This window comes from Chamaea fasciata, unplaced genomic scaffold, assembly GCF_029207755.1.
Source record: "Chamaea fasciata isolate MVZ Bird 193981 ecotype frontalis unplaced genomic scaffold, bChaFas1.0.hap1 SCAF_2, whole genome shotgun sequence".
Taxonomy (NCBI): Eukaryota; Metazoa; Chordata; class Aves; order Passeriformes; family Sylviidae; genus Chamaea; species Chamaea fasciata.
In genome coordinates, this window is record NW_027094087.1 from 50,441,145 (window position 1) to 50,465,957 (window position 24,813).

At 38.0% G+C, this 24,813-nt stretch overlaps 1 protein-coding gene across 11 annotated transcripts in view; it reads right to left on the reverse strand.

The window, feature by feature from the left end:
- The window catches only part of SUPT20H (SPT20 homolog, SAGA complex component), a 30,201-nt gene extending 9,862 nt beyond the window's left edge, over positions 1 to 20,339 (reverse strand). For 4 of the 11 annotated variants that reach the window (XM_066176033.1, XM_066176032.1, XM_066176030.1 and 1 more), the window contains exons 1-18: positions 20,255 to 20,339; positions 19,464 to 19,561; positions 17,491 to 17,526; positions 16,318 to 16,376; positions 16,166 to 16,232; positions 14,733 to 14,862; positions 14,387 to 14,490; positions 13,739 to 13,855; positions 13,553 to 13,606; positions 13,215 to 13,354; positions 11,819 to 11,975; positions 11,676 to 11,732; positions 10,011 to 10,082; positions 8,856 to 9,013; positions 5,914 to 5,946; positions 3,908 to 4,019; positions 1,644 to 1,752; positions 1,234 to 1,392 (exon numbers count right to left, since the gene is read on the reverse strand). In XM_066176033.1, the coding sequence (XP_066032130.1) occupies positions 1,234 to 1,392; positions 1,644 to 1,752; positions 3,908 to 4,019; positions 5,914 to 5,946; positions 8,856 to 9,013; positions 10,011 to 10,082; positions 11,676 to 11,732; positions 11,819 to 11,975; positions 13,215 to 13,354; positions 13,553 to 13,606; positions 13,739 to 13,855; positions 14,387 to 14,490; positions 14,733 to 14,862; positions 16,166 to 16,232; positions 16,318 to 16,376; positions 17,491 to 17,526; positions 19,464 to 19,481 (1,582 nt within the window). In that variant the 5' untranslated portion in view covers positions 19,482 to 19,561; positions 20,255 to 20,339. Of the gene's footprint in view, positions 1 to 1,233; positions 1,393 to 1,643; positions 1,753 to 3,907; positions 4,020 to 5,913; positions 5,947 to 8,855; positions 9,014 to 10,010; positions 10,083 to 11,675; positions 11,733 to 11,818; positions 11,976 to 13,214; positions 13,355 to 13,552; positions 13,607 to 13,738; positions 13,856 to 14,386; positions 14,491 to 14,732; positions 14,863 to 16,165; positions 16,233 to 16,317; positions 16,377 to 17,490; positions 17,527 to 19,463; positions 19,562 to 19,799; positions 19,816 to 20,254 lie in introns of those variants that run through there. The other 7 variants (XM_066176035.1, XM_066176036.1, XM_066176031.1 and 4 more) reach the window with 4 other exon arrangements.
- Between the last annotated feature and the right edge of the window lie 4,474 nt (positions 20,340 to 24,813).

Consider the following 24,813-nt stretch of genomic DNA (forward strand, 5'->3'; position numbering starts at 1 on the left):
ACTATCTAATATTTAAGAACCAGAGGATAATACTGCATCTTTAAAATCTTCTGTGTAATTCCCTCTGCTTAAATGTAGCACATACAGCTGTATTTGTTGTGGATGAAGTAGGCAAAGTCTATCAATAGAAAAAGAAAACAAAACAAAACCCCCAAAAAGCTTGAGCTGGTTTTTTTGGTTTTCTTTTTTTTTGGTTTTTTTTTTAGCTTTCATGTCCTGCAGAAAGAAAGGAAATAAATATGAATGGTGACCAGAGCCTTAAAGTAACAACTGTGTGCAGCAGATTTACACAATTCATAATACTAACATAAAACCAGACTCAGTATTTTGGAAGAAAACTTTTATAAGTTTTCTTTTTTATCTTGTGCAAAACAAGAAGGCAGAAAAGTTACACCTTTTGAGCTACCCAGATTTTAAATTATTTAATGCAAAAAGCATAATTATAATACCATGCAGGATACTGGAATGTGCAGTATACAATTATTGATAAAAAAACTGAGACGCTGCAGCTACTGTTCCCTCTTTGTACAAATCTGTTCACGAAATGGCTCAAGACGCATACAGGTTTTAGAAAACATTTATGATCTACAGCTATGATTACAATGATCCTGTCAGTGTTAACAAAAATACTTTAACTAGGATGTCATTTCTGACTGAAATTTGCATTTTAACACCTGAGAATATGGTGCTATCATCAGCAGCATCACCACCACACTTCCAATCAGCAATGATTTGTAAAACAGTGTAGGAGTGTTTTTAAAAAATCATCTTATCGTTTATTGTATCATCACCTTGGGACTGATCAGATTATATACATACATAGATACACAACTGCACCAGCTCCTATAACATTTAAAAAACCAGATGCTTAAATTATGCAAATTGATCTAACATACTGTTTTTTACACTGGAGGAAAAAATCTACACTTTGGAATTTTATCTCATCACATCATCTACCAGCCTTTCATATATGAGGAGATCATGCTAATTGCACAAAATGTATTAAAACGTATACACAGAGGGTGCATACATATATATACAGAAAACGAACACAGTTACAATAAACATAAAATACATACAGTGAACAAGAGACCTGCCTAAAGCTGCACAACTTATACAATTTAGGGTACACTGTACACTTAAATTTCATCATTCCACAGGTTAAGAAGTTTATCTCAGGAAGCATTTATGCAAAAGCCTAAGATTTAATGGAGAATTTAGGTCGTGACTCACTTTGTGAAGAGCTCGCAGGAGACATGGCAGCTGGAGAGAGCATGCTAACTTGATTAAGATCCATAGATTGTTTCCGGGAAAGACCAGGAGGCTTAGAAGGAGGAGGTGGAGTTGGGGATTTTAGATGGCCACTTGACTGTTGTGAACTAAAAATATTACCTGAAAAAGCATAATTCGAATACTTCAAATTCAAAATTACTAGTATGTGAATGTTAACTTGAATGATAGGATACAATTTTGTGAAGAATATAATCAAAAATGAAAAAAAAACCCCAAACCACAAAAACCCATGCTCTTCTCACAGATAAGATGCTGGTATTTTTTAATTAAATCTTTACTAAAGGGATATTCTGTCATTTTATAAAGGCAGAACATGTTGAAATGAGATGTTTTAGTCAAAAAATAATTACCTGAAGAGCTACTTCCTGAACTTGAAGGTAATTTGATAGGAGGAGGTCGGTGTTTTACACCTTTCCCCAGTACTGAAGACTGAACAGAGCCTGACACACTTTCTGGCTGCTGGGAGGAAAGAGAAATTAACACTACCACAGCAATAATGAGAGCTTTCACATAGTTGACACAAAAGACAATTCAACTGATTTGCACTAAGACTTCTCAGAACTATGAAAAAATTCCTTTCAGCCATTTCCGAGGCTTATGTATGTATTTAAAAAAATAACCTACGATGAACTCTTCTTTAGATAAAGTCTTTACCATCAAGAAGTAGCAAAAAAAGTGCTAGTTAAAATTTAAACTGAGCAAAGAAATAAGTAAAATAATAATGAGCTTCACATTTCTTCATAATTCTGGAATTTTTTGTGGTAATTTTCACAAACACAAAAGTGACGAATATACTTGAAATAATAAAACATTTAGGTTTTACTTGAAAAATTACATAACTTCATTCATTCATTCTGTATATACCTGCCATTTTCAACCAAGACAGACTTAAAGAATGGGATCAGAATTCTTCATTCTGGGAGCAGGATTTCAAATAAACTCAGGAAAATACTGAATGCAGAGAAATCAAGACACATTTCCCCACCGGTTTCAGTGGGACCAGGACTTCATATTCTTAGAGGGAAGACACAGCCTTCCTGTTTTTCTTATATCCTATCTTATCAGGTTGTCTGAACATATATCTACTTTACCTACTCAAGCCTGTAGTTCTTAGTCACTCACAACAGATCCTAAATCCATAATTCCAACAGCTGACACTGTCAAAAGACTCAACAGTGAAACACATTCACAGTTACAGTCTACGTGTTTTTCACCTTATAGTAGATATCCATAAATGAAAGCAATGTTTAAAGAAACATACAGCTTTCGAACTGCTGAAACTAGGAAATGAGACTGGCAGTAAAAGTGAATGGAATATTTTAATACTGGAGCCTCAATTAAATGTGCATGAGCTAAGAAATCAGAGCTTGTCCAGAAATTGTCCAGAATCACCCTTTCTGGTGAGCTTAACTTCCGCTGATTCTCAGTAATAAGAGACAGTCCTTCTACATGTTTCTAATTGCTTGCTTATAAAAAAGAATCTTTTGAGGAAAATTCTGAGGACTACCTTTCTGTTCTATTAAAATCTGCTTTCTTGATTTTGAAAATAAAGACCAATGCCCCATTCCAATGGTGACTAGATCTGAGTAAATCTGGTCCAGCTTTTGGTGAGGGCTTGGCATGCAGACATGTTAGTTGACTTTGTCAAGTACCCTTCCACCCCACTTACTGTATGATTTTAATGTATATATACACACATGCATGTACATGTCTGTATGTGTGCACACACACAGAGGAACATTCATATCCCTTTCTGCAACTGCTGGCCTTGGAATGCTGCTGGTCTGCCTGACACCAGGAACTACCTCCTTCAAAAAAACATGGTCGAGTTTGTAAGTAGGTATTTAGGGGAAAGATACCACAAAGGAAATACCCCAGGGGATACAAATCTCATTTACTAGCTGGAGCATAGCATACAGCTCACTGCTGAACTACTGACTCTGACCAAACAAAGCCAGAAGCAGCCAGTAAAACGCAAGGCAATGCCAACAGGATGGAAAATTTGGAAATGCAAGAATTTATACTGGAAATGCAGAAATGTGTGTGCATGTAGGCATACACACTTTAAAGCTGTTGATTTGTGTTTTGGAGGGATTTTTGTATGTTTGAGGGTGTTTTTGCCTTTGGTTTTTTGTTTCTTTTGTTTGTATTATTTTTTGTTTGGGTTTTTTTAAGTTTTCCTCTTCAAATTGAAGAGAAAATAATTTGAATTTTTAAAGGTAAGAGAAGTTCAGCTACTCCACTTGCTTCTGTGTTTACTGACCTGCAAAACAAGACACACAGCTGCATTTTACTATACTGCTCTATGAAAGGTTCACCTGAACAGGGGAAAATGCTAAAACAAAACTTTGGAGCTAACTACATGATAACACAGCCAACCCCCCACCCCTCAAAACAGCTAAAAGACGACATTTGAACATTGATAACATAAATGCTTTCCAGTATAACTTTTCCAATATACTCACATTGAATGATCATGACCATAATGCATTTACAAACTCATTCAGGATGACATTTTTAGGTTATTTTACTGTTAAATGTGGATAGCAAAAAATATCCCAATAGTTCAATAATTAAGCGCAAAAAAGAGAAATGTGTAGCTTGATAAACTCACTTCCATTTCCTTCCCTGGAGAAAGATGACTGACTGATCCACTTGAATTATGAAACATTTTCACAGTACATTTAGCTTCATTTTGCACTAACTCCTGGTACTGGTTCACCACCCTGAAACAAACAATGAGGACATAAAAAGATCAACAACTCTGAACTTCCAAAGTAGATACTTATAGATAAACACAATTGCATATGTTATAGTCATATATTTTATATATTATGTAAACATACCTTATGTAACATAGAGATACACATATATAAAACATACCTCTTTGTATCTTTCTACATTATATTCCTGGGCTCTTTATTCCATTTTAACTTTTAATCTCTTTTTTTTCTAATGCAAAACACACTGTGAGAAACACTCTATTGGAGGAATATGGAAAACAATAGAACAGCTCCATTCCCAAAAGCAACTGCAGATCTTTGGGATGTCAGCCAACAGGGATCCCATTCCCCCTTTTTAACAGAGGTCCAGAATCTTTTATAAAAGCGTTTTTTCTGGTTATGCTGCCTGTGAAAGAGTCAACCCTCCTTCAGCTTGAAGTCTATATCAGGTGAGGAGTCTAAATGCAAAGGCTGAACACTCACTCCTCTGTGAGCATTATGACAGATGTTTGATAAAGGATCAGGCAAACAAGTTTAAAATACTGTTCTATCAAATTGAATCAAATACTACATCTCTACTAATCTAAGACAATCAAGTTGAGGGAATACTGTTTCACAAACATGAGTGGAATTTACAAAATGACCTTGAAACATTGGGCTGAAGTGCTGCGGACACTTATGCTCTGGCAGACTGGACCTCAGTGAAAACCAGCTGGAATATTTACCTCACACCTAAATGCGATGAAATACTCTTTGATACAGCCCTTTGATATAGCCTATAGCTCAGTGATATGCTGTTACCTGACTAATGCAGACATAAGCAAGGGCCCTGACATACACAACACAGGAAAGGGGACAGTGCACTTTTTTTATCAATTAGGTGTTAGACTGACTCAAAAATCAGTGGAATCAGGGTAGTAAAATGCTATGTAGTCAAAAAGGTGGTCCTGCACTCCTCCACTGTTTCTTCTTGTCCCTGAAACTGTTGTTTATTCTGATGAAAGGACTTGTGCAACCCAGTGATAAACATGATCAGGAAATCAATCCCAGTTAAAACCAGGCTCTTGAATTATTGTTGTTTTCCTTTACAGCCAGCCAATCTCCCCAGTTCAGCTTACAGAACAAGAAGAGAAAGTACCAGCACAAAGGAGGCAGGAGAGAATATAAGCAGAGTTTCTTGATCAAAATTACCTATTTAAAAAACGAACATTATTACTAATTTTTGATCAAATCAAATACTCATTTCCCTGCCAGGCACATAAAAGTGTATGGGGATAAGAACTGTGGCGTATATATCAGCCAGAGGTATCCTACGGAAGCACAAAACCACAAGTGGCTCAGACAGGTGTAGCTTTTTAAAGGTTCTGTGCTTATATGTACAGGTAAACTAACGTGATGTACACTGACAAACACTTCAAACCCACTTATTTTGCTGGCTCAGTTATCCTTGAATTGCCATTCCTACTCATTCTACAACTAAAATATACTGAAAAAGTGTTTTATTACTTGCTGCTCCAGGAAAGCTGAATCAAGACATGCACAATACACAAAACTAAGGTGTATAAATCTTAAAACCTAGATTACACTTCAAATGACAAGTTCAGATTTCCATGACTGCTAATCTGCCATCCCAAATATCAGGACGAAATTACTGCTAAGTGCTGTCAGAATTCAGGTGTACTCACATATTTGATGTCCTCTATTCTTCCTTGCTTGTTAAATACAGAAACTACACACTATTCTAGTTCTTGATGTGATGACTAATTCCTCTTATTTTTCCTCATTTCTTCTGCATCTATTTCCATAACCATAACACTGGCAGTCACAACTGCCAAAAAGGAACAAAAATTATTATTTATTATCAAGCCAAATAGCTGTACAAAGTACATTAATTTACCTTTCAGCATCAGTCTTCGAACCAATAAGGAACCTAAAATGTAAAGTACATTTTCAGTCATGAATTTGACTAAAAGAACATATTTTTATAGTTACAAGGCTTCAAATAAATGGCAGTGGTGTGGTTTTTTTCATACCTGCTCAAAATACAAATGATAATGTATCCATTCAATGGACTGAGTATCGTTCAGTATTTGAAATACACACTTCAATTCCTAACAATATATACAATATACACGCATGATCTAATATGATCTCCTTGAACAGTAAATCACCCACAAAGCTAAAGGCAGAATATAGAGTTTTGGATTTTGTATTTAAAAAAAAAATGGAAGTGAGTAACTGCTACAGAATTATCGCTGTAAAAAGTACAAAGGAAAAGTTATGTATAAATCAACACCATACCAGTACACTCAGACTGAAATACAAGTGTGCTGAGGGGAGGTCAAAAACAGCCCTATGCATAGTATTTTAACAAATATTGAATTTCTATTGTTTGATTTCACTTATGCCAATTCCAATTCCCCGTGATCTTCCAGACATCCTAAATAAACCTCTTAAATCTCTTCCGCGTAACACTTATGGCTTGCAAGCTTATTACTAAGTCTTTTTAACTTTACAGAACTTTCTCTTTCTCCAGCTCCAAAAAGAAAAAAAAAATTTAAAAACCATTTTGTTTTACTGACCGACAAAAATGTTTACGTCACCTTTCATTTCAAATGACAGTTTGCCAAGGACAAGTTATCCAAGCTTTGATGAACTATTATTATTTAATTTTTAGTGTCTTAGCAATCATTTCCAAAACTGCTGGGGGTTAGATTTGTTTCTTTTTTTTTCTTACAGAATTTTTTCCCATAAGTTGTTAGGAAACTAACTACTGGGTACTTAGAGGTACTTAAGCAGAACAAAGGGGCCAGAGGAGAGTCTCTGGGAGTTTCTCTTGGAGGGGGAAGATACCTCGAGTTTTGGGGGCAGGAAAAGGATGGGCTGGGGGGCAGCTCCTCTCTCTCTTGCTCTCAGCATCGGAAGGGGGATGACCTTACTGTAGCTTACTGTCACCACCAAGTCCGGTCCTAGGAAATCCACCATCATCTGCTCGTGTGCCCAGGACTTCTGAGCTCGCCATCTCCTCGCCAGCTGGAGCTGGGCTGGCCCGGTCCCGCCGCCGCCACTTCTTCGGCACTGCTCTTTTTGCTCCGGTGTAGACCCGCACTGCCCTGCCCTGCCCTGCCGGGACATTCCTGCTGTCCCAGCTACCACCACAGAGCTTCAGATACATCTCATACACCAGCCTGGGATTCCTGCTCATTCCTGCTGTTGCAGCTTAGTGCTCCTCAGAATCCTGCAGGGGCACTGAGATCAGACTGCCCCAGGCTTTGTGAAGCAAAGCCCCTGAAAGTTCCTGGTTCTGTTTTGTTAATGCTGTAGATGTTGCTCTGTTTGCCTTGTTATATATACTAGTAGAGAACATTATTCCTATAGGAATTCCAATCCCCATACGTTTGCCTGAGAGCCAGGCATTATTTCAAAATTAATTTCAAAATTATAATAATTCGGAGGGAGGGGGTTCACATTCTCTGTGCCAAGGGAGGCTCCAGCTTTTTTCCCTGGCAGACACCTGTCTTTCCAAACCAAGACAAAAACCCTCCAGGCATCTAATACCTCTTAATTCATTTAATTTCCAGCCTTATTACACAACTCTAAGCTAGAACTGTTGTTCCAGGAAGATCAGTACTCTTAAGTATGCATGCTTGTTTTGGCTCCCACAAACAAAAGGCCTGGAGGTGTACAAAAAGTGGGGAAGTGACACTGCAAGGACAGCTGACCCCAAGTGACTAAAAGGAAGGGATATTCCATACCATATGCTCAGGATATAAAGCCAGGGCAAAAAGGAAGAGAGGGGTGGCAGACGCATTTAGAGAGAAGGCATTTGCCTTTCCCAGTAACCATCAGGTGTGATGGGGCCCTGCCCTCCTGGAGACAGGCAAACACCTGCCTGCCCATGGGAAGTGGGAAATGAATTCCTTGTTTTGCTTTGCTTGCACCTGTGGGTTTCCCTTGACCTATTAAACTGTCCTTACCTCAGCCCACATGGTTCTTCATTTTCACCCTTGCTATTTTTCCCCCCATCACACCAGGGAGGTCAAGGGAAGAGGGAGTGAGTGCAGGCATAGTGCTTCATTGCCAGCTGAGGTTAAACCACAACAGTATGTGGTACAACAAAGAGTAAATACCTCAAGTCTGGGATAAAATATTCTTAATAGTCACGATGTTTTAAGATTTTCATAAAAAATAAGAGAATGATTACATACTAGAAGATAAAAAAAACTTTCATTAGCAGAACTAAAAGGTTTATTTTGCTTCTCGCCTTACTGAAATTTATAGGTTCTGCTCTGCTGCATGGGTTCCTCCACACAAATAATCTGGTATATATAACAAAAAGAGCTGAGAACAGAGAATCTTTGTAGAACTGCCGCCAAAACCAGCGTATTCCAAACAATTCAAAATGATGAAGCTTCTTAGAAGCTCATGTTTTTCTTCATTTATTTAGTTCAACTGGATCCAAGAGTAAACAGAATATAGTCATGTCTTGTGCTTTCATAGCATCAGGAAAATTTTGCGAACAATCAAAATTCTGAGTATCACCAAAAAAGAGTCCAGTAACACCTCATAGTGTCTCCACAATTTTCATGATTGGATTTGCTGATAGTCTTATTTTCCCCCAATATATCTTTAATGTAAAAGAATGCACTCATATAACATTAAAGTACATTTGAAATATGATGGTTGCTTGTACACATTTTGGTTTGGTTTTTTTTGGTTAAAAATCTTAAATCAGACTTCTAGTTCTAGAGTATTTTTGTGACTGAAAATGGTAAGTAATGTTTGTTTTCTTCCACCTATTGATCACAGCATAGTTTAAAAAAGGAACAAGTAACTTACTGTGATGGAGTTATTAGGTTGTCATTTTCCTCATCACCTTTGAATGTCTGAATTTTACCATAGTACAAGGGATTGCCAAGAGACTGAAAAATGGTCAGTTTTGTTTTTTGAAGCTGATTACCAACTTCACATTCAAACACATAATCATCCTTCATTTCCTAAAAAGACAGAATGATCTAGTAAGTCTTGAACAAGCCTTAGCCAAAACAGCAAGTAAAGCAGACCAGATCTATGTACGATACGGAGTAAGAAGTAACTCTAGCAACTCTAAAAGTAAGTAACACTCTATAGGATGGGGTGCATTATCTAAAATGAAAGTGATTCCAGAAGTTACATTAACAGGATGAGAGGAAAAGGATTTATCATCTCTTAAAAAGATATTGCAAACCCCAAACAATCATGTTAGACATGGAAATGTAGACTGGGTAAACATATATAGAAACAATTTTACATGAATTATAACAATGAAAAAAACATCGAGAGTAAAATGCTGGAGCTGAACATTAAGTTCGATGGGAAAGTATTACTTTTTTTCCAACAGGCAACTACAAAGATATCATGATACATGCTGTTAATAAAGACAGTACCTTGCCTCTGAAATTATAAAAAAATTAATCAATTATGTGACTTAATCATGTAACTTATCAATGATTTAATTGTTAGTATTGTGAATTAATCAATGATTACATTAAATGACTACTTCTGATCAAATCACATAGTTTGTGCCAAAAATCTTAAGGTTCAATTTAAACATTGCAGAAAGAGTTTTTTTGTAAGAGGCATTTAGTATTAATCTCTTTCAAAATTTAACATTTTGATTTCAATAAAGCTCTTTTTCATCAGCCTTTGGGTGTCTGAGTAAAGAAAGCAATTTGTTGTCCAGAGTGCTGCTCCATGTAAATTATGATCCTTTCTTCAGTACAAGCTGCTTATCCTTGTATTTCTGGAAAATCTGAGGAAATCAGACTGATCACATGCTTGCTTTACTGTATAAAATTACAAGTATCTCTGGTAATCTTCCCATGTCTCTGTAACACATGGAAGATTAATTAAATTGCGGGAGGGAAGGTTATTCCACATTACATTAATTTTGTTGAAACAAGAGGCATTTTAACTAGAGATAGTGAAGTTTGGCCAAAGGTCTAAATTACTCACGTGTGCTGGCCAGACAGTTGGTTGTGAGTCATCAGACTTGATAGACTTTTCCACTTTGGCATATTTTTCCACCTTAAAAAAACAGAGAGATCAGAAAAGAAAGAATCCCCTATGTTATCCCCTATGTTTCTTCAGAAAAACTTAATTGAAGAACCTTCAGAACTTTTATAGTGTTATACCATATTTGCTATGTTAAACTTAACTGAAGAGTTAAACATGGTTTCAGACTACAGATTGAAATCATTGCCTGCAATGTGGAATGGTTAAGTAATTTCACAGTAACAGTAATTCCTAAAGCCTCTGATTAAGGTAGGTACAACACAGTTGAAGTGGAGAGGAGATTTGTTTTGTAAAAACTTAGTGTCGTTTCATGTGTAATTCACATTCTTGCCAGTCCTGTGATGCTCAAAGGTACAGTCTTGTCTAGTCTACAGTCTTTAAAAAAAAATAAATCTCTGTATACTAGAGAAAACTTGTGGAAAGGGACCTGGGGATCCTGGCTGGTGGCAAGTCAAATTCGAGTCAGCAGCGCCCCGGCAGCCAGGAGGGCCCACCCTGTCCTGGGGTACATCAGGCACAGCATGGCCAGCCGGGCAAGGGAGGGGATTGTCCCCTCTGCTCTGAGCTGGGGCAGCCTCACCTCGAGTGCTGGGGGCAGTTTTGGGTGTCACAATATAAGAAGCATATAAAGCTACTAGAGAGTGTTCAAAGGAGAGCCAGAAGGATGGTGAAGAGCCTCAAAGGGAAACAGCATGAGGAGAGGCTGAGGTCACTCGGTCTATTCAGCCTGGAGGAGACTGAGGGGAGAGCTCATTGCAGTTAAAACTTCCTTGTGAGGGGAAGAGGAGGAGCAGGCACTGATCTAAACTGACCAGTGACAGGACCCGAGAGAGTGGCCTGAAGTTGTGTCAGGGGAGGTTTAGGTTGGATATCAGGAAAAAGCTCTTCACCCAGAAGGTGGCTGGGCACTGGAACAGCTCCCCAGGTAGTGGTTACAGCACCAAGCCTGACAGAGTGCAAGAAGTATTTGGGTAAGACACACGGTATGACTTTGGGGACAACTCCTGCAGGACTAGGAGTTGGACATGATGATCCTTGTAGGTCCCTTCCAACTCAGGATATTCTAGGAGTCCCTTCTGTACACTAATAGTATGTCTTTTAGCAGTGCCAGAAACTAAGAATATGAATGTCCCCAACAGAAAAATGCACACACTGAACAAAAGAACTCTCAACTAGAATTCTCTATATAAAATTTAGAACTTTTCAAAATATCAATGTCCCCCAGTACAACATATCAAAAGGCAGGAATTTTTACCAAGATGAAAAGTGACTAATTTTTAAACAATCTACAAACCTCATTTGCTTTTCTGGTTTGCATACTATCAGACAACTTCAAATAGATACGTGCTCGTTGAGCCCACAGAAGAATAATACTCGCAGTTTGTACTGATTACTTGATCCAAACCGTTCAGTTACAACTACAATATATTACAGTGTGGCTTGACTTGTGTTTATACACCTTATGGTACAGAAAAGTAATTGTAAATGTTAATGTCACTCCCATTTTTAAAGGTCATTCTTTGATACTGGTTACTTCCTAGACACTTCTTCATATAAGACGATTTCTAATAGTTGCTAATTACACATAACAATTGGTGGTCTTACATCTACTTCAGAAGGAGCAGTCAAGTAGCAAGGGTTCTGTTTCCACATATCTACGCACTGGAAGATGAAAAAGCAGGATTAATATATTAAATCCTCTAATTAAATAGTTAGAAGTATATTACATTACTTTTCAGAACACTTACATTTCCAGCTTTTGAAATTTTGAGGTCATACTGCTGGGCTGCTTTCCTCTCCTTCCTTTTCTGTAAGTAGTCAAGTAGTCTGAGCTGAGGTGGAGTTGAGTAGTGAGCAACTTCTTGCTGTCTGTTCAGAGAGGACCTTGAGTACCTTTTGAAGCACCTATGGCAAAAGGACACCTAAGCTTATAAAACCACCAACATCAAATTCTCTACTGCCCTTGTACAAAAACAAAAATATGCAGGGAACTGCTACTTACATGGAGACAAATAGGTTTTTAAATACTAATTTAAAATTGCTTTTCTGGATTATACAGTGTAACTCTAAATCATGATTTCATATTTATAAAATATACCAGTATTCCGTTCACCTGTTTCAGCACTAAGAATAGGGTTATTTTTTAAATGCCTAATTTAAGTACATCATCAAAATGAGTAATTAAGAAGTTGCCAAGCTTAAAATATTTGTATATTATCCTAATTTCAGTTCCATCAAATTATCTTTGTCCTACTTATGTAGCTATAGAGTTATAAAGACAGTAATTATCCTTTAGTCTTTGTTTCATGGCAACCTCATGGGTTCAGTAATGCTGTTCTGGACATTCATTTAATCCTTTTTCTTATTTTTCTAGTGGAATATTTGTTGACCACCGAGCTTTAATTTCAAGGACAGCTTGATCAAGTTCATGATTTATATTTTTTTAGAAATTACTGCTGGTTTGGCACTAGCATAGTATTTCAACACAAATTTAGTTTTAAATATTTCAGTAATTATGGCAGACCAATAATACATTTCCTTTTTACAGAGTGAATGCAACTCTTATGGTAGAAGAAACGTGTTGAACAAATGTTTCAAGCTTCTGTGGAAATAAAAAAGGGCCCAACCATGAACAAGTGTGAAATAATTTCAACATTTTGTACATAGTGCTTAACACATCATTTTAAAATTTTCCAAGATTCTTATACACTTACACTTCTGTTTAGGCTGAATGTCAAACATAAAAATGATTTTTTTCATTTGCTCATTCATGATTAAACTTATACATAGCTTTTAACAAATTAGACACCAACATATCTTTTTATATATTTTACATTACTGAGCTGCCATCTGACTCTGCTTACACAAAATCTATGCCCAAAAAAAAAAAAAAATCCAAACTGCTATATAACTCGTTAAGAAAATAAAAATACACTTTCCTTTGATATACAAAAATAAGCATACTACAGTATCTACTAGTCACTGAAGTATGATACAATACTACGCACTTAAAAATATGATATAATTTCTTGACTGTTTCTCAGACATTCCTATTTAAGTAGGTATTACATACAAGGAACTGAATTTTCACATAAAACATTACTTGTATTTTTCTTTGAAAGCATATTTCACACTGAAAACTACCGTTTCATGGGGCGAGTGTTCATCTTCTGCTTGTTGTACAGGAGTCTGTTTGTAGTACAGGTCACTGCTATTGAAGGATCAAGACACAAAGGCTCTGCTGTAGCCAAAATAAGTTGGCTCTCAAGTAGGAGTTTGTCCTCCTGTAATATACACAGCTATTAATACAAAAATATGAAAACTCTTACAGTAGTCAAGTTCCTATACACTTATGCACATAGACATTATCTTAGAAAAACCTGAAAAACCAATTATTAAACACATAAAAAGTGTTAATAAATTTTCATTTTGTTATGTATTCATGACATCACTGTAGAGTTTTTAAACAACCTCTAACCTACCTGTGTCCATTTGTGGTTGTCACTTGTTATAGAATGCACATCACAAATTAAAGTCTGAGAAAAAAGACATAATGGTAATTAGCTTTCAACTGAGTAATAGGATTTCTTAATAAATGTTCAGTAACAGTGCATATCCAGTCTAGGAACTACTGTAACACTGAGAAATTACTTAAGGCTCCTCTTTACCTGCATGGTAGGTCGCAAAAGAATGTGCTTGCTTTGGTACGTTGGAGATTTCATGTTACCAGACTGCCTATAGTCACGTATTTCTGCTATGACACATCCACAATGGAAAATATTAACCTGGTTGAAAGAAAAACACCAGCTTTTGAAGAAACAAACATTTACCCATCTTCCCCTACCTCTACAAAGAAGTTTGTTATATAACATATAAAATTCAGTGAAACTAGGAATAAAACTCACAACTGAATTTTCACACCAGTGGTCCTTCCTATGTACATAGACATGCTCATAGTAGACATACCTAAAATACAAGCTTCAAAAGCAGTGTTTTCATATGCCAGCAAATGCAGGTGTAAGAAATCCCCATGCCAAACATTCCAGAATGACAAAGAACACAGGAAATTTTGCTAGAGCAGAGTTTAAGATGTTTCACAGACTTAATCATAGCAATCTCTCTTCTATCTTTTTCTTCTCAGTAGTAAGTACATCTTTTCCTTTATATCAATAAAATAGTTATTTGGGGCGTTAAATACTCTAGTTTCATAGGCACAAGTGTCTTCTGCATACAATCACCTATATGAAGCATTCAAAAAAATTAAGGTCTATCTGGGTACAACACGTAAGTTCTTTTTGAAAACAAACATTTCAAACCTGAGATTTTTCCAAAAGATCAACCAAAATAGGTGGCAGTTCCTCTGCATCCAAATATTCAAGCAGCTCTCCTTCCTCATAAGGCAGACGAATGGTCTCAGAATCTGAATTTAAAAAAAAACACATTACCTTTGCATTTCAAGTTCAAACATTAAGAAATTTAAAACAAACTTGCCACAGGAAAAAGCAGGGTTTATGTAAATTTTTAGTACAAGTACAGTTGGTTGTTCTCCCACCTCCCACCAGAACGATGTTGGAAGTGAAACAGTTAAATGTAAACAACAACACATTCTAAAAACTTATATAGCATTCTGAGTGTTTTAAAAATTCAAGAGAAAAATATTACCTGAACCATTTTTTCCCCTGAGCATCAGTGAATAACCCTCGTTTCCTGGATAGAGATTTACCACCAGACAAGACAACGTCTCCTGCATAACCAGCTTCTCAAGTAAATTCACATTTCGCCTCAGCTTCTGCTTTAAAAGTAAACATTGCTCATGAACATAATACTATGAAATAATTAGCAGAAATGAAAACAATTGCTAGAATGTGACTTAGATTAATGACAAATTATACATCTAAACAAGCCCAGTTAAATTTAATTATACTGTATTCAGCAAACATATTATGCATTATTACACGTTCTTATAGACACAGATTTTTGTACAAAAATCCCACTCATTTAAATTACAAACCCTAGAACTCAAAGTCCACAGACAACAGTTAATAAGAATAACCTTATGCTAAAATGCTGTAAATCTACAGGACACCATTATTTCTGTCATTTCTACGAGCATCATCAATCCAGCGTAAGAAGAAAATACATAGTATTTTCAGATATTCCTAACAGAAGAAGGCATTTCACTCCAGGATTAAAATAATGAATTGGAGCATTTCGAAGCTTTCTTAATTGCATTTTCTTGTCTTTATTTGCTGAAATCTGATCCAGCAGCTGCAAACACTATTCCCTTATTTAACCATAAAACTATCTTTTCAATGTATAACAGATTTTTATAATTACTTGGTGTGTTTCAGAGACCACATAAACATCCTACAACTTGAAACATTTGAAATCCCCAGAGAACTTAAGACAATGAATTCAAAACCTCAGATAATTTTACAGCCTCTGGCTGGAGGCCCTACTTCATCTCTGAGTACCAGCTCTGGGTACAGCCATTAATTGGGAATTAACCCAAGTGCTCGCTTGTCTTTTCATTCATTTTACTTCCTTGAAAGCAGCAATACAGCAGATTCCAGTTTCTTCCTCCTGTTCAATTTGACATTCAGAGTTTAGCAAAGCAATTGGTGCCTTTTACACTTTTTATTTAGCACTGATAAGCTTGTTTGAGCCTCTTTGCTAACATTATGAAAAATTTTCACAAAACTTCTCAGTTTACCAGCAGCAATTGGAGAAATAAATCTAAATTTACAACAAAACTACAGGATCTGACAAATGATCCACATTTTTTCCCACAGCAGCCATGCTAAGCAATTGATGGTGAAACTGATAATGACAACAATGCACATGGCATTGACACTGCCCTGAACTTGAACCCAAGTGCCCTTCGGTGACACAGCTTTAAGACAGAACGAACAGCTCACTCAAGCCAGTCTAGGCCTTACTATTCACATTATATAGTCTTATTTTTAGGTAACTACTACGGTAAGAAGGGTTTATACTTCATTTAACAAAGAAATTACGTGGAATTAAAAACAAAGTATTTTCTCAACCTGCCTGTTTAGACAAAAATGAAAAGCTTCTTAGCAATTTCCACTTACCTTTATCTCAGGCTCTTTTTCACATTCTTCAATATATAAATCATAAAGTTTTTGAAATACAGATTTTCTGAAATGAAAAAGACTCAACATGTAATCAAAATTAAATTAAAAAAATGCTATAAAAAAAACTTAAATACTGAAACACTCAGTACCTTCCACTGGATAAATATTTTCTTTTGGGAGGTCTCTGACGCGCACTTTCAATGATATACTAAAAGAGAAAAGTAAACAAAAATCCAGCATATATTGCAAAGAAATTTAATTCTAGTTACCACACAGCTAGAGATCATTACTAGACAGCATTCCATGTATACAGAAAGTAATTAACAGTTATGGTACATGACTGTTCCAAAAGTCCATTAAACACAATCTGGTTTATGTTATGGTCATCAACAAGAACACAGCTGAGTTTAGCTGAGCATTTCACAGACAGCATTTCATGGCTATGGCATCAGTTCCATGCAAGGTCTTGATTCTACACTCACGCCTCGTAATTACAGTAGTAACTAACACTATAACACTACTGTAAGTTAATTACCATACTGAAGTTAACATGGTCAACACACTAAGATACAACCAAGTTTATGCATACTAACTTGACAACATTTACAAATCAAGTACTCTTCAACATGATAATTTCAGGAAGTTCTCCCTTTGCCTTTTGCATTTACACTATTTTTCTCTATAGAGTTGTGCATTATAAATACAATTAATGTACACTAAACATTTGAATTAAAAAAGAATAAGAGAGATAGCATCCTCCAGTAAATGCAATTTATATTCTAACAAGATTTTTCCAAATCTCTATTGTCTGAAGTACGGCTTTGTTCAGAATTTACGTGAAGGGAGGTTCTACCACAGAAACATGTATTTCCCATAACAGGGTTCTGTTATGTAACTGTATATCAGATGACAGCATTAAAAAACATGAACGTGAAGCCACTTGCCTCTTCATCCTCACTGGGCTATCCTTAAAACACAAGCAGGATTTTACCACATATTTCTGCCAAGTCTCTGTGGAGCCCTGCTTATTTCACAGCACATAGATTTGCTGATTTAAAAGGGGAAAGCTCAAGTCTTGCACAGTCTATCACCATCGCACTTGATGATGTTCTCAGTACAATGAGTAAGAGACAAAGACATGACAGCAATTCCAGCGAGAATTCTGCAAACTCAGTGTTACATATATAGGTGATTACACACGTATATATTTACATAATGTGGTTTTCTACTGCTTTTCAGAAGAAATAAAAGAGAGCTGTTGTATTTTTGTAACTCTGAGACCAATAAATTATGCGCAAACAAGCAATTTAGCTGCTTCTTACCTCAGCACGATCCAATGCCAGTTCTAAAGCTTGTTGCTGCAAGAATGACAAAGGGTTTTTTAGAAATTACATGACTTTTTTAACATCCTCATACACTGGAAACACCCCTACAACCCTACTACTACTGATACAAATTTATAATTAGAAGATGGGCTCAAAAATTCTTTGGCAGACACTAAACTTAGCTAAAACCTCATGTAACTGCATCACAAGGCTTGGCTGAACTATGAAGCCTTACAACAATGAAAGGCAATTTGAATTAAAAGTAGGAATGGAAATCACACTTAATAAAACCAGTAACACAGACTAACCAAAACAATCAGAGGTAACAACTAGAAAACCTGATCTCCTTTGTTAAGCTGGTCACTAACTCAACAGAAAGGATAGGCCAAAATATCCGTGAACAGATGTCCAGGAAGAAAACATTTATCTTTTAGATACCAGTGGCCAAGTACTGCCACAGTTATTTTTCACAAAATGGAAAGAAACATCTTGTGCTCAGAACATTACTTCTGCATATAATACAAATAAACAAGTTTTCCTTATGACATATGGTTAGGCAGCTAGGAAACAAAACCAGCTTCCACTACAGATTTCCTCCAAGGCAGGCTAAAAGTCTACCCAACCCTACGAAACACAGCAAAATCTGCAAAAACTTCTCAATATCCCATAGCATGGTATACTCGATACCATTCATTTTAACTAATTCAGCTCCTTTGGAATGTCTTTCATTTCTGTACACCTGCAGTTGACATACCTTCATTTCAAAAGGAGCCCACAACTTCACAGATCAGAATTATGAGTTGTTGGACTAAAATTTGACAAATTTTTTCAATCAGACCAAACAAGAACCACAGACAAAAAAACCCAAGAAAGTCTTCCTTGGCTTCTAATGTTCCTTCTCTGGCACTCCCTTAAGCTCTGACCTCCCTTGTGCAGGAATAATGTGCAGCTGCTAAATGAACCAGACAATGAAACTGACTTGGGGCAGGGAGGAAAAAGAGGACGCTGTTAAGAACCAAAGTGTTGTAGGAGAATGCCATGAGCTTGATTCATCTCCGGGTAAGTCCAGAGAAGCAGTGCATTCACTTCAGTGGCAGCTGGATAAAGTCCTTAGGAATGTACTCATGACAAGCTCTAAGGTTCAGTGAAGTTTAAAAACTTTGTAATAGGTACCTCTTCCCAAACATGCATTTGTCCTATTCCCTCAGTTTACCATCCCTATCAGCTACATCTAAAAGCAAACACCTCTGCGTGAGCCTCAAGGAACAGAAGACACAGGAGCCATGCCAAATCCAAGGCAGCACCAGTTATAGAACAGAATAGAATCCAGTGAAGAAAACTACACTACACAACAACAAAAGAACAGCAAAGATATATACAACAAAAACACTCATATAATGTACCTAAAACAAAATTCTTACCTGTTCATGACAATCTCCCCACCTACTTACCATGTGTGGTAGAACCTGCCATGATAGAACATCTTAATTTTCAAGTCACTAGGTGTTCTTATGAAAATGTCAAATCCTGATGCTTTCTATATAAGTGGCTGTATTTAGTAGATACATCTACAACGTCTATGTCTACGTAAGATTCCAAATAATCAATTCACTGACTGTTTAACATTAGGTAGAATTCCATAGCAATACTAGCATCTTTGAATACAAGACTACTGTGTAGAAGCAGGATTTATATGCACCCAACTTCCTGCCACCACTCCTGCCTGAAAACACACCACTAGCTTGATATGGCAATTCCTGGGCTGCACTGGCTAGTGAGTAAGTGTTTAGAAGTATTCACAAGCTATGAAGGAAGATGCTCCTAAAAAAGGAAATATCAGAATTCAGCAGTGACAAGCAAAACAATTTTTTAAAAAGAAAACGTGAAATTGTAATGGTATTCTCCTCATCAGCCAGACAGCTAGCAGACTAGAGCAAATATGAAGATATATGATCTAAATCGTAACTTACCATTGTAGTTGAAGCCATGTGGCCAAATGGCAAAAGAAGTACTTAAGGAGTTTCGTGTGGCAGGCAAAGAATCATATTTGATGGTCAGATCTGGGGTGCTGAAAACAAAAGATTCAAGAAGAAAAAGTACCACTGAGAAACTAAACGGATATTTTATTTAAATAAAACATTTCTGGTGGTTAATTTTATTTAAATCTCGTTTACATAGTTTCCTTTCCTCCAGGAGCAGGAACAAGTGTTCCATTCGCTGCTAGTGCAGAGTAACTACTGATTTTCACAAACATTTTACACTAATTTTATTCAATAGTAAAGCAATAAGCATGTAAACATACATACACTTCTCTCTATTGCAGCAGTCTACCTAGACTATCCCAAATGTCCCATCTGAGGATGCACAGAACGCAAAAACACTTAATGAAAAGCAGAGTGTTTAACATACAGCATCAGCTCTTTTGTTTTGCTTTCCAGAAAGTGTTATTCCACAGCCAACACCTCCACTAGCAGTGTCTTCTAGCATTGTTTAAAACAGCCTCACAGCAAGCTGTCAATCAAAAAATAATAAATAAAAAAAAAAATTTGCTGCCCCCGCCTCCGCGGACCCGCCGGGGCGGAGAGCGAGCGGCGCAGCCACGGCCGGCAGCAGCCGGCCGGGAAGGGAAGGGCCGGGCCGGCCCAAGCCAAGGGCGCAGGCCGGGCCCCCGCCTCCCGCTCGGCCCCGCCCGGCCCGGGCCCCGTCCCGCCGCTCCCTCCCGGCCGGTGCGGAGCCCCCCATGCCCACCGAGCGCCGGTACCTGGCGGCCTGTCCCGCGGAGCCCCCGGCACAGCGGCCCCGCCGCCCGCCCGCGCATCCGGCCCCGCCGCGGCACCGCCGCCGCTTCCGCCCCGCCGCTTCCGAGCCGCGCCCGGAAGGGGCGGGCAGGGCGCCCTGGAGACCGGGACGGGCCGGGCTGGGCGGCGATGGGGGCGGGGGGGTGGACACGGAGAAGGGCCGAGGAATTCGGGGGCTTTAGCGGTAGTAGAGAGCCTGGATTGCGCTGCAAGTCACAGCTTTAATGCCCTTGTGAAGATCAGCATAGGCTTCTGTGTGTCTCAGGGATGCTGTAAGGATATTTGAAGGGGCTTGCTATGTTCATCTCCTGGCCCTGCACGGGACCGTCCCCAGGAATCACACCATGTCCGTGAGAGCAGTGTCCAAACGCTTCTTAAGCTCTGTCAGGCTTGGTGCTGGAATCACTTCCCTAGGGAGCCCATGGGCTTGTGGAGCCCATGAGCATCCATACTCAAGCTCTGCCTGGCACATCTACACCACACATTGTACATGTATCCCTGGGCACTGCAATTTTATGACTTGTAGCATGTTTTTCCCAGACTTTTCTAGCGCTTCTGGCTGAGCCATAATTTATTTGTTCACAGCAATGAGCAAACATGCTACCCTGGGATCCAGCAGCCAGCCCTATAGGAAAAATCACACCTAACAACACCCTTCAATGCCTTTGTTAACCTTGTGGTGCCGAGATGTCCTAGCAAGGGATGACTTGAAAACGCAAGAAAATGTAGACACTGGGAGCTCCAGGTAGCTCTGGATAGAGTGAAGTGCTTCTTGTAGGACTATCCAGATACTTTGTCTTGGTGCTGACACTGTTTTGGTTTCAGTACTGGATCCTTAGTAGCCCTTCTGTGTCTCACAGCATAGCCAAAACGTTGGGAATCAAGTACAGGCGGTGTCTAGAGTCTCCCAGAAGTTCTCAGTGCATGGAATAAAAACATCTGATGAGATCAGTATTCTACAGCTGTGGGCATAAGTAAGTTGGGCACCTGTTTTCAGCAGCAGAAAGGCTAGTTTATTGATTTTTTTAAGAGCCCATGTTGTTCCTGAAACCAGAGAAAAGATGACCAGAATCCTGTCCTGGAGCAGGAGCAGGTGACAATTCTTCCTTGACTCATCTAGGCACTAAATAGGTGCATGATCCAACAGTTCAGCAGCTACATTTGATCCAACTTTGAAGCTCCTTTGAGGATGCAATTGTGCCATCCTTTAACCTAATTTTTTCTTAATTTCTGTTCTATGTGCCTGGGAGTTTCAGAGTTCTGTAGCCGTGCTGATGCACCTGTCCCAGTACAAAATTGCAAAGCTGTTTTTAATTTCCTGTGCTCTTTCAAAATTAAATGGTTTGCAGGCCAGTGAATCTGAGTCAGATTTATATGCTGAGGCTGAGACAGTGATTCAAGTATGGCCCCTCTCATTTGAGTACAAACATTAAAAAGAAATGACAGTATGCTGGGAATAGAAAGTGCTTCATTCAAGTGAGACAGACTGTGGGCATGTGGATGAAACCTAGGGCAAACAGCCATGAACTCCTGAATTCTAAATCAGTTATGTCACTGACTTTCTGTGTGGGCAGTTATAAATCCCTGCGATAACATTTCCTACCCTGGTTATGTACATCTGTATGCAGGACTTCAATGATTTGCAGACATGGAGGAACCCCACAGCTTCCCTTTACTGTTAAAGTCAGATGTACCTTGTCAGGTACAACCATCCATTCTTTTGTAGGGAGGTATTTCTAACTTGACTGTTTAAATAGAATTTTAGAGAACTGGCAAATGTAGCACAGAACTTGAGGGAGATCCCTGTTCTTCAGCTGGAGACATTGTCTGTCTTAGTCAGCCTCCTGCTGGTCAAGGAAATCACTCCCTGGGGACTTCTTGGCTTTGTTGAAGAGTTCCTCTGACTATGGAGAGGAGAGACACATAGAGACACCTAGAATTATCTGTCTCCATCTCAAACTGAGCCTTACTGCAAGTTTATACCTCAGTTTTGAGATGCTTAGTAGAGACACCCTGGAAACAGCCTTGATTTTCTGAATTTTCTGACTTACACTTTGTGACATAGGAATTCCGTTCCTTCTTTATTGCTCCCCACTTGTTTGAACTTGACAGTTCCTGTTAGACACAGCTAAAACTGTTCAGGAGGAGATAAAGTGGGTAAAGGCTGGCTTGTATTTCTGTGCACAGAAATGTGGCTATCAGGAGCTAACAATCCTTTTCAGGATAGCAAATAAAGTAAGGAGATTTAATGGAGATGGTAAGTCTGAAACACTGTGAGCCACAGAGAGTAAGCCAGAGGCAGAGGCTTCTAGGAATGATTTTTGGATGCAGTTTTTTTTCTGCTTTCTTGAGAAAGGCAGGGAGAAGGAAGTAAGAACTGAGGACATGGACAGTGGTCAGAGTAGATTGGCTCCCTGATGATCTGGAGGCAGGCAAGGCAACATTAGATTGGGCCTGGGGAGGTTATGCAATCCAGGCTGTACCTTATATAGGAAGGCTGCTCTGGCTGGTCCTTTTCTTTCCATGGGCTGACATAGAAACCATTATGAAAATGCCAAAGCATGCTTATAATAATTAATGTCTCATGATGCTAGGTCAATCTGTTGTTTGCATTTGGATTTGAGATAGGTGTCATATTCTTTCCAAGAGCCAAGGAACCTGTGGTTGGAGGAGTTTGGCACTGCAGGCATTTTAAGGAGAACTTAGGGCAATACAGATACATCCAAAAAATTTAAGTATGAGTCTATGAAGCCAAACTTACCTAGCTTGCTAGCATATAAAGGGAGGCTTACAATGAAACCATTATATTTAGAGTACTTCTGGGAAGGGAATTTTGTCCAGTACCAGTTGATCCAACATGACCAATCAAAGCAGTCAACTAAACGCTGGGGTTGCCAGGGCAAACCACAGTGGAACAATAAAACAAGGCCTTCTAATTAAGACAATGATGTCTGAATGCAAGAATCTCAGTGTCACAAAGTTAAAGGCAGCCTCAGAATCCCTAGAAGTTTTTGTCAAATTGTTCTTGTTTGGCAAAGTATAATATACATGCTTTGATAATGAACAAAATTAACCTAGATATTGAATTAATCCATAATAAGGACAGAAATAGGATGGGTTTTTTTCTCCTTAAAAGATTAAAAAGCACACCTTTTATTGAGTGGCTTCTGTAATGAACAAAGAAAGAATTGTACTACTACTACATAATTAATTTTTGGATAGGCTGCTCTGACTGAGTAGTCCAGACTTCATAAGTAACAGATTTGTTGGCCTTCTCTTGAAGAACAGAGAATATGGAAAACATATCTGCATATTTGCAATTTTAACTCTTATGGATGATGTGAAAGTGAAGTGCATTTGTCACTCTTTGGAAGAGGTATCTTTGTTTATTTTTTAGAACTACTACTACTACTATTATTATTATTATTATTATTGTTAATTACAGTTATGAAACCCTTGTTATGTTTTGTCTGTCTAGTTTGGTCTGATTCCCATTTGCTTAGTTCACAGCAAATCAGAACAGCATTAAATTCATTAATGTAGGTACATAATGTGACAAAGAGAATCAGGTGTATGAGTGCTTTCATGAGACTTCTGTGCTGGAGGACATGTAGGAAGGAGCATGGCAGAATATCTGTGGCTATCCTGCTAAGGCTGTCCATGCATCATTTACCCTGTGTCAGGAATTTGAAAGCGGCAGACCACATTCCCATCACTTTGTGTCTTCTAGATGAAGGCAGCTGAATTTAATGTTGTCTTTATTTTCTGCAGTCTTTATGTGGAAGCCTCCCATACTTAATTGGAAAATCATTTTAGTAATCTTTTCAGAGCTCTGGATTTAATTTTCATGGTGGGATAAAAATAACAGGAAACCTAAGATCCTCGGTCTTCGAGTAGCTGGAGTGTATCATGCAAGTGTTAAATTTTTACTGAATGTAATAGAGGTTCATAAGCCTTTTCAGCAATCAGGTCTTAATCTAGTTCTTAGATTATAGAAAAATTGGGATGTACTTCTCCCTCACTATATCTTACTTGTTTTTCTGAATCCAGTCATAGGTATCTCTTGGTGTGAAGGTAAATAAGCAAAAAAAGATAAGTCAAGCAAAGTTTGCAGATAACTAAGAGACTAATAATGGGGTTTAGCTAATACAGAGTTCCCAATGGGAATGAGCAGTCATCTGCTGAGAATCAAAACACCTCATCAATCACATGGATGTTGGCATAAGGCAGACACAGTTCTGATGTTAGCCTGTGATTAATTTTCATCTGTTTAATAAAACAGCCATTCCTTGGCTGATTGCATAGCTTTGCTGGAACTTCTGTATTTTCCAGGTTTAAATGATACTGTTTATGAAACCAAGTTAGCATGTTATCCTGCCTGCAATATTGTTTTACTGAACCCACTAGAGGTCAGGGCTGTACTGCTAAGGTAAGTGGTTGAAAATCAGCTAGGGAGAAATCTCTTAAGAGGTTGACAGAAGTTAGAGTTTTGTGAGAGAGTTCTAAATTATGGAAATTTAGA